The sequence below is a fragment of the Triturus cristatus genome, chromosome 2_1 (assembly GCF_964204655.1).
Source record: "Triturus cristatus chromosome 2_1, aTriCri1.1, whole genome shotgun sequence".
Taxonomy (NCBI): domain Eukaryota; kingdom Metazoa; phylum Chordata; class Amphibia; order Caudata; family Salamandridae; genus Triturus; species Triturus cristatus.
This window is the reverse complement of record NC_140581.1, coordinates 866,514,936-866,528,665: the sequence shown is the minus strand read 5'-3', so window position 1 is coordinate 866,528,665 and position 13,730 is coordinate 866,514,936. Positions and strand designations below refer to the sequence as shown.

Here is a 13,730-nt window from a genome sequence, read left to right as displayed (position 1 = left end):
TATGGGCGCAGGACTATCGTCTTGCAATGACTGTGCCACTCGTGATTGACTTCTTAGTCTTTGCACCCTAGAGCTGATCAAGAGCCCAACAAATTATGTTGTGTCCACAAATGCTTTTTTGTACACTTCAACCCTCTGGTTGATTAAACCATATGTAGACTGTTCTAAATCCCCTGAAATCAGAGAGATTTTAACATTTGTACATAGTGAAATGTACTACTTTTTATGCTAACTTTCAGCAACACTGAGAGAGAACGAACTATCATAAAGTCATCTCAAAAGAACAATTAAATAAAATCTTTAAAAAGTTCTCGAATAAAAAGAATACCCTAAATTTCCCACTCTGTTTTGCTCTTTTCAAAGACTGAGAAAGGTTTGCTCTCTAGTCTACTTTACATCAGCTTAAAATCACAAAATTCTAGCATTTGCTTCATCTATACACAGTTCCCATAAAAATGATCTAATCAGTTTTAGAGTGAACAGATACAGTCTTGGGATCATTAGTTTCTCATGATCCTCCACAATACAGCTCCTCTCAGCGTCCTTCAAACTTACATTTATCTGCAACAAAACAAGATACATTGGCGGACCCTGACTTTTACAGGTGCTTTCTCGGATTGGATACCAATTATAAAATTCTGCAATGATTACAACAAAAGTAAAGCATGGCTTCTCAAGAGAAAGAGAAAAAAAAAAAGAACACCATGTTCGACAGCACTGAAATGCAGGTCTCTAAAAATAAGTCACCAAGGAAGGTGGTAACTAATTTTAGCCATGATTTTACACAAACATGCCTACATTAGCTATGGTGAGTCTAAACGTGACTAATACACAGTAATTAGCATTTGCTTGTTTAAAATATTGTCAATATAATGCAAAAACATTTAGTATGAAAAAAACCTTCATTGTTTATGTTACTCCTTTTTCACTCCCCATGTTATTTCCAGTTGTGTTTTTTTCCCTGGCATGTTATTAAACATATGGATGAATTATTTGAAGCTGTAGATAAATAAACTGCATCATCCACAAAAGTACAAAATGTAATAATAAATACCGGTTACCTAGTATATAATAATAATACATCAGTAAATATATTAAAATAAGGCATATCTTAAGTGCACGATCGTTCATCAAACTCAAATTTTCTGATCTTAGGCCATGGTATGCAACAAATATAAGGTGAACTCTGAGGTGAAACATTTGTTAGAGGGTGGCAGCGAGGATGAGTACATAATCTTGGTTAGCAGTTATTTCCTTCGCTTATACAGAACATCATCTTCACGTGGCATTGCATCCTTTGCAATGGCACGCTTTAGTGCCTGGCACGCTTATTTTTTCGTTAAAACAATAAATTATTTCTACTGTTTCCCACTTCACTACTTAATTATTCTATAATACATTTAAATGATCATGCATTGTAGTTATATTAATCAAGAATAAAAAATCTGTCATGTAGATTTAAACTTACACTTAAAGTAATGTATGCATGTATGTGCTGCTAAATACATATCGAGGAGCTAAGTAGAGAGCAACATGGTGCTACACATTGATGGGGGCTTGGGAGACAATACTGTAAGCATCATTTGGGTATGGTCATACATTTGTTAATCATAAAATCAAAATATAGTTCACACATTTAAAATTGTGTTAGATTTCACCTATTTACAATTTTTAGACACAGGGAGATTAAACACTTTGTCCAGAATCACTTCATTTTCACTACACATAAATAAACATGTTATCAAAATAACGGTAATTCATTAAGGTAGTCAGTGGGACAAGAATAGTTTTGTGCTCCTAAATCTACAATAGGGTGACTCTTGGTAGACACAGCTCAAAACATAAACATACGTTATGGCATTTCAAAGCACAGATTTACACAACCTTGATTTACGTATATTTGCTTAAGATTTTGACTGAAACAAGATGAGATGCAGTTACAGTGTTACAGAATGGCAACACTGTGGCACCACTAAATTAAACTTAATATTTTATTTATAACACATGTTTTTATGATATATTTTATATCATCTTATTTTCTATGTATCAAATATTATAAAATATTACATAGTATCATTTTATATAACATATATTAGTATTACCTCTTGCTAGCACTTCATGTAAACCAGGGTCGCTGTTTGATCTTTTAAAGTTGCGTGTGCAGTTTTCCGTGGTTTTCGGCACTGAAACTGGCATGGGATTTGGCAAAGGGACAGGTTCCCTTTCAGTTGAAGACAGGCCTGATGTGGACGGTGCATCTTCGTCTAAAGGGAAGATAAATCATTTTTAAAACCCAAGACACTGGGATATCATATGTTGTATATTGCTGTGTTTTGTCACCCCTTTCCTATTCGCCCTACTTTCCAATTGACTTTCCTTTTGAATTACCTAGATTTTAAATCATAAACCAGAATATCTTTCATTAGGGAAGCTTCAACTGGTTAACTCTTTTCATAATGTATCTGCTTCCTATGTGAACTTTCTGTTTAATTTACACATACTCTTTTAGGAGTGCAAACATCAAGAATAACAAAGTTTAAATTGTTTCTCAGAACATCAATGGTTCTGATAACTGTCTAAAGAAAATGACATTGCCCATCAGAAAACTCATTTGACAGACATACAGGTGTTTAAACTCAGAACAAGTTGACTTGGAAAGTACTACATGTGACTGCTACTGAAAAGATGTGAGGGGCGGATATTCCCATCTGTAAATTTCTAGGAATACATGCAAGGGCACTAGGACCTGCGGAGAAAGGAAAGATGGGGGCCGACACGACACCATCCACAAAAAACACAGTGACGATCAACTATATCAAATCAACAGAGATCCTGAGGATGAAATGGATGAATGACAAAACTGATTGCCAAAGATGAAACGATTCTAAAGGGTAACAAGTATATTCACTATGCAGATGCTAAGAAGATATTAGATATGATTGCTAACAGGGTTTAAGACACACTGCAGAATCAAGTTTGAATTGGAACATTTTAAGATTGTTTCAGATTACTCACTGAATAAGAAAAATGGTTACAAATTAGGAGCAATGGTGAAAAAAGGCTAGTAGGTAGCAGCTGAACTGTATACCCGACAGCCAGCGGTTTTAACGTTTAAAGCCCTCTACAGGATATTTTATCAGAACATAATCTTGTTTTGTGAACAAACAAATTTTGAATAAGGTCACATCAGAAGGAGATGATAATGAAATGGTTACTTACCGGTAGAAGTAGTTTGCAGCTTGAAGATTTTCTGGATTCACATGCTGTGCATTATTCCGCCATCTAGTGGTTGGTCTGGAATCATCATTGTGCTTCTATTTTTAGGTCGAGCCTAGAGCAGCGCATGCGCTGCATTCTCGACTTTTAGTAAAGGGGTTTTCAACGTGCTACCAGAGGCTTTTGCTGGCCTCAAGCTTGCGTGCAAGTGCGCGTGAACGCGCGCAGCCGCCATCTGTCTTTTCTCCGTCACGGGTAATTAACTGCATCGCGATCACAATCACTTTAACTTTCGGCGCCCGCGCGGCCAATGACAATAGCCGTGAATTCCCTTTGTACCAAATTATTACTACGCCTTGTACATTGCTTTGCTTCTTCAAACTATAAATAAAGCTCACCCTATACAGAAATGTTCCACATATCTCTGCTGACTCCTTCCTCAAACTGAGACCGTAAATTCTTTTCATTGTTTTTTTTACGTTTGCTTCAAATGTTGGTTGAAACCATGACGACAAACGTAATATCGTATTTCACAGATATAGTCAAGCCTAGAATTTGTACCTGATTAACCAACATGTGTGTGTGCTTGTTTCTGCAGCCTACATCCCGTCACCCTCATGTTGTACTGTAATTCTAGATATCCCCGTCAAGCAAACCAATCTTCACCTTCTAGAGGCGCGCGCAGGATATGATGCAAACAGAACCCAAAGTGACTGTGAAGTATATCACGATAAAACTCTGATTACACATTCAGTAATGCAATCGGAAGTTCGGTACTAAAATGTATTCAAGTCATTTTCAGTGGTATCATGCACGATAATGCGATTGTATCTGCTGGAAAGGCCACACTCCCTCCGGCGAACTGTAATAACAAATAAATTGTTTTGCACCTTTGAAAGCCTGCGGCGAATGTTGAAGCAGCCACTTTATCAAATATTGATTTGCTATTATAGGCTGGGAGCTGAAATTGTTACGAACTGTGTGGTAAAATATGAAGCCACAGCATTAAATGTCATTTTTGATAGAGACGGGGATGGCTGTGTACACTTGTCCCTCCACCTTCTATTCTGGCTTTATAAAATTGCTTGCTGGGGGAGAAAACAATACAGAAGTTGGAAACAACTGTTATGTGATTTAAAACCATCAATAACGCCTCTTTGTGTGAAGCCAAGACAACGATGCTGACTGAAGAGGACTTGACATCTAATTTCCTGCAAAGAATGTACCTCTTACGCTGATTCAAAGGTAAGTGAAAAGCTGCAATTCGACGCATTTGGCTGGAAGATTAGCAGTTCACAGGGTGTGAGTGGGGCTTCGAGGCCGCCAGGACCGGTTGGGGAAGACCCCTGGCCATCACAGACAGCTGCATTAAGAATGGACTGATACAGGCCACTTTAATAGTGCACACTACAAACTGATGTTGTCTCTTGACACCTAAATGTCAAATCGGCAACTGGCGGCAAGCACTCCTATGTGAGCATTTTATTTATTTATGGCATTTAAAAATATATATATATACAGGAAGTGCCGGAATAGGATTACTCGGGAGTAATGAGTACGTGGTCCAATGTTATTCCTGCAAAAGTTTGACTTGAAAAAATATAGACAATGTACATCCATTTTTTGACCAAATTGATGTTTTAAAAAAAGGCATATTTTGAAAGAGGAAGCAATAAAAAACAAGCATTGGCATAGCCAATAGGTCTCGCCTTTGGGACCTTATAAGTGTTTAGTTATCCAGCACAATATCCTTGGAGCAACAACATCAAGTGTTGCATGACTAAACACTTATAAGGTCCCAAAGGCGAGACCTATTGGCTAGGCCAATGCTTCTTTTCGTGGGTGTTGTTAATTAGTTGGTATTTCACCCCTCCTTATGTGACATCAGATGAATGCCCTGGAAATCCCTCAACGCAATCGCCATCTTCAGATTCTTTTTTTGTTTTCCTTTATAGTAGTCAGTCTTCTCATGTGTTGAGTTTGTAAACAGACCTCTTTTGGTGGAAGTGGGTGGGACGCATGTGAATCTAGCATATTCTTCAAGATGCAAAACTACTCCTACTAGTAAGTAACCCTTTCGTTTTGCAGCGTAAATCTTTTCTGGAGTCACATGCTGTGCATTGGTTAAAAAGTGGTATTTCCTCCTGGGAGTAGGCTGAGTTCTTTAGAGTGTGTGTTCACAAACAAATGTCTCAGCATTCTTTGTCCCACTTTTGCCTCCCTATTGATCTGAATGTCCATGCAGTAATGCTTTGTGAAGCTATGTACAGATGGCCCTGTAGCCACTGCGCAAATGTCTTCTAGTGCTACGCTGGCTGGAAAGGCAAGGGTTGCTCCATTTTTCTTGTCGAAATTGCCTGCTTTTTTCTGAGTGTTGTTCCCCCTGCCTTGTGACAATATTGTATTGTTTGCACAACCCATCTCACAATAGTTCTTTTGGTGACCAGAGAACCCTTTCTTGTGTCTGCGAAGGAAACAAAGAACTGTTTTCCTTTTCTGATGGGTTTTGTTCTTTCCAAGTTATACATAATTGCCCTTCTGATGTTTAGTGTGTGCAATGATCAGTCTGCTTGTGTTTTAGGCTGCTTAAAAAAGTTGGTAAATGGATGGCTTGGTTAACATGAAACTTCGACACCACCTTAGGTATGAACATTGGGTTTGTCCTCATTACTACTTTGTCTCTATGTATCCACAGCCATGGTTTGTGGGTGGTGAACAACGGTATTTCACTGACCCTCATCAGTGAGGTGATAGCAATAAAGAATGCAGTCATGATAGTTAGGAATACGAGTTGTGCATTTTGCATTGGCTCGAGGGTGATGTCATTAGTTGCATGAGTACTAAAGTCAGGCTCCATTTAGGCATGGCTGTGCTTCTTGGGGTTGTGACCTTCTTTGCTCCTTCCAGGAAGTGTTTAATCACTGGTGTGGTGAAAAAACGTCTCCCTGGTATGCCTCTTGTGTATGCTACAATGGCTACTAGGTGAAACTTGATAGAGATATAGGAGAGATGCTTGACCAGTAGATGTGTCATGTATCTAATGACTGTGGCATCCTGTGTCTAGTCTCTGTGTTTCCCTGGTATGTTGCACCATTGTTGAAATCCCTGCCATTTGTTGCTTTAGCATTTTCTTGTTGTTGGTCACCTTGCTCCCATTAGAATCTCATTGCTCTGTCAGCTTGAGGTGGCAAAACTCTACATCCTCAGAAGCCATGCTTCTAGACTTGGGGGCCTGTTTATAAGCGGTTTGCATCGCGCTTGCACCACACAATGCGGTACATGCGCGACACAAACCTTAAGTTAGATTTATGAAGCCACGCAGAGCGACTTTGCATGGCCCCGAGTTGCTCAATAAATGTGGAGTAAAGCAACACAGCGCAAATCGCTGCATTGCCTTAATCTGCGCAAGGAAGGCATTGCATGGGTGTTTTCACGCAACTCCCATGGTTTTTGATGCATTCCCAGATTTACCTGAACTGGAAGACCTTGGAATACGCCAAAAAGATACGCCTTCCCTCGAGAGGTGTAATGAGGAGAAATGTATTTATTTCTCCTTGTTGCTTCCTCTTTCTACACATAGAAAGAGGAATATGCCTTTCAGGATAGTTTTTGTGCAGGAAGCTGCCCCTTCCTGCACAAAAACAATCCTGCATGCAATGCAGGCACCCTTGTACCATGGTGCAAGGGTAACTGCGTTGACGCTAGACTGTCAAAATGGCTCCAGCACAGGGGAAAAAGCAGGAATGCGCCCTATTGCCTTGGACCCGGGGCATTCCTGCCCTTTCCTTGTAATGTAGTGCAGCGCAGCAAGGTGACTTGCTGTGCTGCACTGGATGACTTTCAAAAATGAGCCCCCCAAGTGTGTTTGGCTCTGGGTGCCATACTTACCCCCCTTGTATTGCTGGCAGGTCTCGGTGTGCCGGGAGTGCGATTTACTGTCCTTGGGATATCTCCATGAGGACTGAGTACCATGTCTGTCAAGCCCACTGTGGGGATATCAGGATTACATTGACTTTCCTGTCTGCACTTCTGAATCACCTTCAGTATCAATGGAATTCGTGGAAAGGCATAAGCCAGTCTCTCTGACCATCATATCAAGAGGGCATTACTCAGTGACTCTGGATGGTAGAACATGGATGCGAAACGTTGTTATTTCACGTTCTTGTGCATTGTGAATAGGTTTACTTGTGGAATCCCCCATATTTAGAAGATCTGAATCAGCAGTTTTTGGTTTAGCTCCCATTTGTGTGTAGTGCTTGCTTTTGTGCATAGCCTGTCCGCTTCTAAATTTAGTTTCCCGCCAGGTATACTGCTATTAGTGATACTCTGTCTTTTATTGCCCATCTCCAGAGCCAAAGATGATAGTGGGTAAGACCTTGTTACCCCTTGTTTGTTCAGGTAGTAGAATGTCGTTGTGTTGACTGAATCAGAACTGCCCTTCCTGTTACATGTTTCTGGAAAGCCTTCAGTGCTGGGAATACTGTCTTCAATTGCACCACATGCATGCATTGCACTGTTTCCTCATAGTTCCAGAGGCTTCTGATGTTTAGCTTGTCCATGTGAGCTCCCCATCCTATGTGGGATCTGTCAATTGTGATGGTCACTGAGGAGTTAGTGTTTTGAATGGTTTCCCCACTGTCAGATTTTGGAGGTCCCATCATTGCATTTCTTTCTGAACCTTGTCCGGTTGATTTTGGCCATTGTTGTTGGGTTTATTTCTGTATTGGTCTCATATGTAGTCTTGTGTGTGGCACGAGGGGAATGCAGGAGGCCCATCATGCCCATTATTTTCTCTACTGTTTTCATTTTCAGACGTTGCCCCTTTTTCATAGCGGTGACTCTATACTGTGATTGCTTTGACACTTTTGTCCACTGGTCTCGCTTTCGTGGTCTGTCAATCCAAGATCGGCCGCAGGAACATCTTCTTCATGTCTGGGTTCTGTGATGATTTTTTGTAATTGATGGAGAACCCTAGTGTATGTAGGGTCTGTATGACCTTGTTGATATTCTTCCTGCACTGGTTGCTTGTCTTCCCTTTCACCGCCAGTTATCCAAATATGGGTAGATATGTATTCCTTTTGTCTGAGGTGTGCTGCGCCCCAGCTAAACATTTTATGAACTCTCGTGGAGCTGACTTTATCCCGAATGGTAGCACTCTGAATTGGTATTGTTCAATACAAACCTGAGGAATTTTGTATGTCACTTGTTTACTAGCATGTGTAGGTAGGCATTCTTGAGGACTATGGTTGCCATGCCGTCTCCTTCCCCTATCAGACAGATGACTTCCTGCAGCACTGTCATTTTGAATTTTAGCGTCTTTATGAACTTGTTTTAATGACCTCAGGTCCAGTATTGGTATTAACGCCTTGTTTGGTTTTGGTACCAAAAAATAGTTTGCGTAGACCCCTTTGAGTCTTTGGTTCTGGGTACTAACTCTATAACTTTCTTAATAGGCCCTCCACCTCTTCTTGTATTCATCATTGTTCGTCTACTTTTCGGTGTGGGGCTCGTTCACACTGTATTACTGGAACCAAGCTGTACCCTGCTGATAAGCCCATAACTAAGGCGAAACTGGTCCTGGGTTGCTTGTGTTCTGTTTCAGGGAGGACCTGGCTTGGCAGTTTGGGCTGGATTATTCCCATGAGGTGCAGGATGAAGACTGATTTGCAAATGGCTGGGTCCAAACAGAGGTGGCATGGTGAGCAAAAGAACGATGGGTTGGAGTGCTACCCCAAGCTATTGCCAGTGGTTAGACTTATTGCAAGCAGCCTCCCATCTCCTTTTGTGTATTTCATGTATCACCCTAAGTGGCATGGGTATGCCCAGACGTGGGTCCCGTACTCATTGTGTCCCTGAAACTAAGCTGTACCAGGCTGATGAGAACATAACTAGGGATCAACCAGTCCTGGGTTGCTTGTGTTCTGGTTCAGGGAGGACCTGGCTTGGCAGTTTGGGCTGGAATGTTCCCAATGGAGCATGGTTAAAAAAGATTTGCATATAACTGGGTCCAAACTGAGGTGAAATGGGGTGCAATATAACAATGCATTGGTATGTGGCCCAGTATAATTACCAGAGGCTGAGATTGATTCAAGCATTTCATCCATCACTTTTTTTTGTATACTTTACTGTGTCACTCCATTGGTGGTTGAGGGTTGTGAGGGTCATTTCTGGTTGTATGGCTCCTCTTGAGGCTGTTGTTCTCAGGGTCATGCCTCCTCAGAATGTTCCATTATACTGTAGTGTAGGCCTCCCATGGCTTTGGCGGTTATTATCTTTTTTCATGTGTTGAAGAGCTTCATCTACTACCTCTCCAAACAGACTGTTTTCTGTAAAGAGCAAGTTGTTTATGGCTGACTGGACTGTTAAAATCCTGAGATTCTCAGCAAAGCATGTCTGCGCAAGGTGGTGGCAATGTTGAGCTTTCTACTGGCAGTGTATGTGTGTCCAGCGCAGATTTCAGGCATGTACTGGTGACTAACAAAACCACACTAACATACAGCATAGTAACTATTCCTGCATACTTCTTGGAATAGAAGATTTGTATCTAAAGAAACAAATAGGAAGCAAAAAAGATTTGGATGGAAAGGCCTCACCCACCCTTTTCTGGCATGTTTCATCATAGGCCAGTCCTTCCCAACGTGTTAAGATGATACCAACCCAGTGGTCTCAACCTCGTTTGGAGAGAGTTTAGAATAAATATTCTTCTGGTCAAATAAGGGGTTCAGAATCTTATGTAAAACAACCTATGTGTAAACCCCAGGTTATTCCTTAATTTTTGAGTATAGAGCTGGATTAAAAACATCAGAGGATGTTGCTGCGAAAATATCTCTCGAACATCCATTCTCTTATGCCAACATGTTTTGACCTTGATGAGATCTCTCATAAGAGGGCCTAAGGCCTTCATCAGGGCAGTCAAAGATACCCCTACTCTATATGCGTTTTTGTCTTTAACAATTCATTCATACATACGGGTAAGAATAGGTCTAACCTGCCCGTCCAACTGAAATTCTAATGCTATTGGATTCAAAACTAGTAATCACACACAGGGAGGGATCCCTTCCTGGAGTCACACATTCATCAAGGCACAGGTCCCCTCCATTAACCTAAACATGCCGCTGGTGTGTTCATATTACCACAAGCAGGCTTCATTTCCCTTAATTCATTCAAAGCAGTCATTTTGCAAGTGAGAAGAAAGAGCAAGTTAATGAGCTGCATTCAGACTGTATTAATTATTTGTGGAGTTCTGCATGGCACTAGTATTAGCACTAAGTGGGCAAATCATATTTTTGATCCATAGAATGGGAAAGTGGACCATTAGAAAAATCCATCTTTTCACATCAACTTTGATCGCCACAGATTGAAAAAAAATATGCAGGCCTGACTACTGCTCTTCCTTAGTGCTCTGTGGATCAGTGTAAAATTACAGAGTTGCTTGTTAAGTGATGGGCAGTCTGTAATTAGAATGCAAACGCCATTCTGATTGGCTTCTTTGTAACCTAGTGGAATCCTTTAAGCACAATGAAAATTGTGATTGCTTGAAAGGCAGCCATTCAGAAATGTAGAAATAGTTCTTCAAACATTCCGATTTGTAGCAGTTCCATTTTGTTTACATCATTATCATTCACTTCAGTGCAGGTATAGACTGTCCACTCAATGCAGGTCCATTTTGCAGTTACAGGAGGTACAGGCAATCAGAACACAAATATTTTTTGTGTATTTACTTTGTGGAGTGGATTTTAATAGTTATCATTAATATGTGTAGTACACTGTGTGCAGCACAACATACAACGGAATATGTAAATTGACATACAGATTATGAGGCACTTAGCCTCACTTCACATTTCTTCTGGAAGGAAATGTTCAAATATAAAGCAGTCTGCCTCTTCAGGTTGTGTGTTTTACTCTGTGAAATGAATTAAATTGGCCTTCTGAGGTGGTAACGGGTCCTCTTAGGCTAACATCTTATGAGCTTCTTGGAAAGGTAGACACACTGATTCTCCTGAAGAGCTTTATGAAGGATAAGTAAAAGTTTACATTTTACTAGGGCTGCCTCCCACATCAGTGTAGTGACCTTCTTGCCCTTGAGAAATAGGTGTTTCCTTTTAGGTCTGGGTAGACAGCTTTAGCAATCTCTTCTAGTGAAAACAAATAGAATACATTGAGTGGCTCTGGGTGTAACCCTCTTAGGTTTGTCCTTGTTGGAAGGGTCACTCACGTTTTGGATCATCTGAAATTACAGCACACGTACAGTGGGGCAAGGACTCAGCTCACTTCAGCCATAGCTTTGTGGTTAGTGGCAAGACAGCCGTGATTGCAGTGTAAGTCACTTCGAATGATGGCATCATGCCTCTTTTCTTCTGAACCCATATTGGAAAGGGCAAGTACCAAGATGCAAAGGAATCCTGCTGCCCAAGCACATGGTAGAGTGTGCATCCTCACATTACCTTCAAGAATACTACTCTTTCAGCAGGTGATTTTCTTGGCTGTTTTCACTGGGCTCAAAATGAAGAAAGTGTAAGTGGGCAAGACGAGACGTGGGGTACCGCTCTTATCTTGGGCAGGTTAACATTGATCACAGGCAGGAGAGAGGGAGTTTCACACCTCATCACCCGGTGGGATTTATACAGGCCCAGATACGGGCAGCTCTCCCACATATCACTGCCCATGAACCAGAGAGGCTAGCTGCCCTCCTCGTGGAGCACTGGGAAAGTGTGGAGCACCAGGAAAGTGTCAGCATAACACCTTCTGCTCTACTCTGACGAGGGACTTTCCTGCCTTGTGTAGGAAGCTGGCTCTTTATAGGGTATACCAAAAAGAGGCATACCGTGCAAAGAGTCAAGGTATTCCTTATAAGTGGACAGGGGCTTATCAGAGAGGGGTTTTGGACATCTGCAAATACAGACAAAGTCAATAAATGATACACATGACTCAATAAGGAGATCCACCAATTGATACAAAAATAACACATATCTTTATATATATTTAGGCACCAGAATCAATACAATCAGGTAAGTATGTTTCGAGATAGAAATATTTTTAATTCACAAAAGATGACACTTTTCAGAGGCGCCAATGTTATCCTATGGAGGAAAAACAAATGCTGCGTACAGTTAGTTCACAGCTACTTACGGGACCATTCTACTGGACTTAAGTTGAGTAAAGGGCAAGGTTCAAGGCAGCACCAAGAGCTCACACTGGGCGGCATTGGGGCGGTTGGGTGCAGAGGTGCAATACAGCGTTGGGTGTCCAATGTTAGTCAATGGGGATCGGTCCAGACGGAACGAGGCTGCAGGTTTAAACTGGGAGGCCAGTTGGTCTGAACCAACCGGGGGACTCAGGCCTAACGATGCTCGGGGACATGAATTACACCTTCAGTCCACTTCCACTCTGTCCATGGGCAACGGGTGCAGAGGTGTCTTGAGGCGCACTCGCAGTTAAGGGGGCGGCTACACACAGAGGCAGCAGCCGGCATCGAGGAATCCTCTCCTGGCAGGCCAAAGTGGGCTTCTTCTCTGGAGGGCTGGGGGAACACGCAGACACTGTTGGCCGTCTTCAACTCGGGCTTGGAGCGACGGGTGCAGTAGTGCTCACCGGCCTTGGGTTTACGCGGTCCGGAGTCCTTATAGTTACTTTTGTGGTACCTACAGGGCACGGGGGAACAGCTCTGCTGCTCCACAAGAGTTCCTGAATCTTGGTAGCAGTGCTGGCAGTCCTCTCAGGCTTTTGCAGCCTCAGCAGCTGGCAGGGTGAGTCGACTTTGGTGCGATTATCAGGAATGGGCAAACAGGCTGGCAGGGTTGGCGCTAAGTCAGTTGCTCCTTCCTCAGTTCTTGCTTTTTGCGGCTCTTCAGTCCTCCTTCTCTTGGGTCCGCTGGATCTGATTTCCTGGTGCCAAGGGCTCCCCTATATACTGGATTTAGGGGTGTTAGGGGAGTGTAGGGTAGCAGCCAATGGGCTATTTGCCCCTGGGGTCACTATGCCCCCCTCTATGACCACTTCCTGTGGGAAGTGGGCATAACACTGTCCCAGAGTTCCTAAGTTTGGCATCACAAAGATAGCAGACTTCAGATTTTCGTATTCACGTCAGGTAGTCCACCTTAGGGGTGGAGCTAGCCTGAAGGTGAATACGCCTTCTCAGACTACTAATGTTCCTGCCTGTCCAGGCACCAAATGGGCCCTGGACATGGGGGAGGGGGCGAGGGGCAGCATCCTCTCCTGTGAGGAAAGCCAGATTCGCACATCAGAGGTGGTGGGCTCTTTGAAGTTCCCTGCTTGGATGACTAATTTGCAAGTCATCCTGTGGGAGGGAGTGTAAATACACTCTGCCCGAGCAGGCTTTTTTCTTGACCTCCTGAGAGCAAAGGCCCATACCCCTGGGTCTCAGAAACTCATCTGTGGTGGCAGGCTAGCTAGGACCAGTCAGTAAGCTCACTAGTAGTTGGTAGGTTTTCAGAGGGGGCCCCTCAAAGGTGCCCTCTGAGTGCATGTATCAATAAATCCATCACTGGAATCAG

At 42.3% G+C, this 13,730-nt stretch overlaps 1 protein-coding gene across 1 annotated transcript in view; it reads right to left on the bottom strand.

Annotated features, from left to right (window-relative positions):
- Window positions 1-13,730, bottom strand: part of ENTREP1 (endosomal transmembrane epsin interactor 1) — a 174,973-nt gene that overhangs the window by 24,426 nt on the left and 136,817 nt on the right. The window contains exon 9 of the mRNA XM_085633000.1: window positions 2,103-2,264. Within this exon, the coding sequence (XP_085489126.1) occupies window positions 2,103-2,264 (162 nt within the window). The remainder of the gene's footprint in view (window positions 1-2,102; window positions 2,265-13,730) is intronic.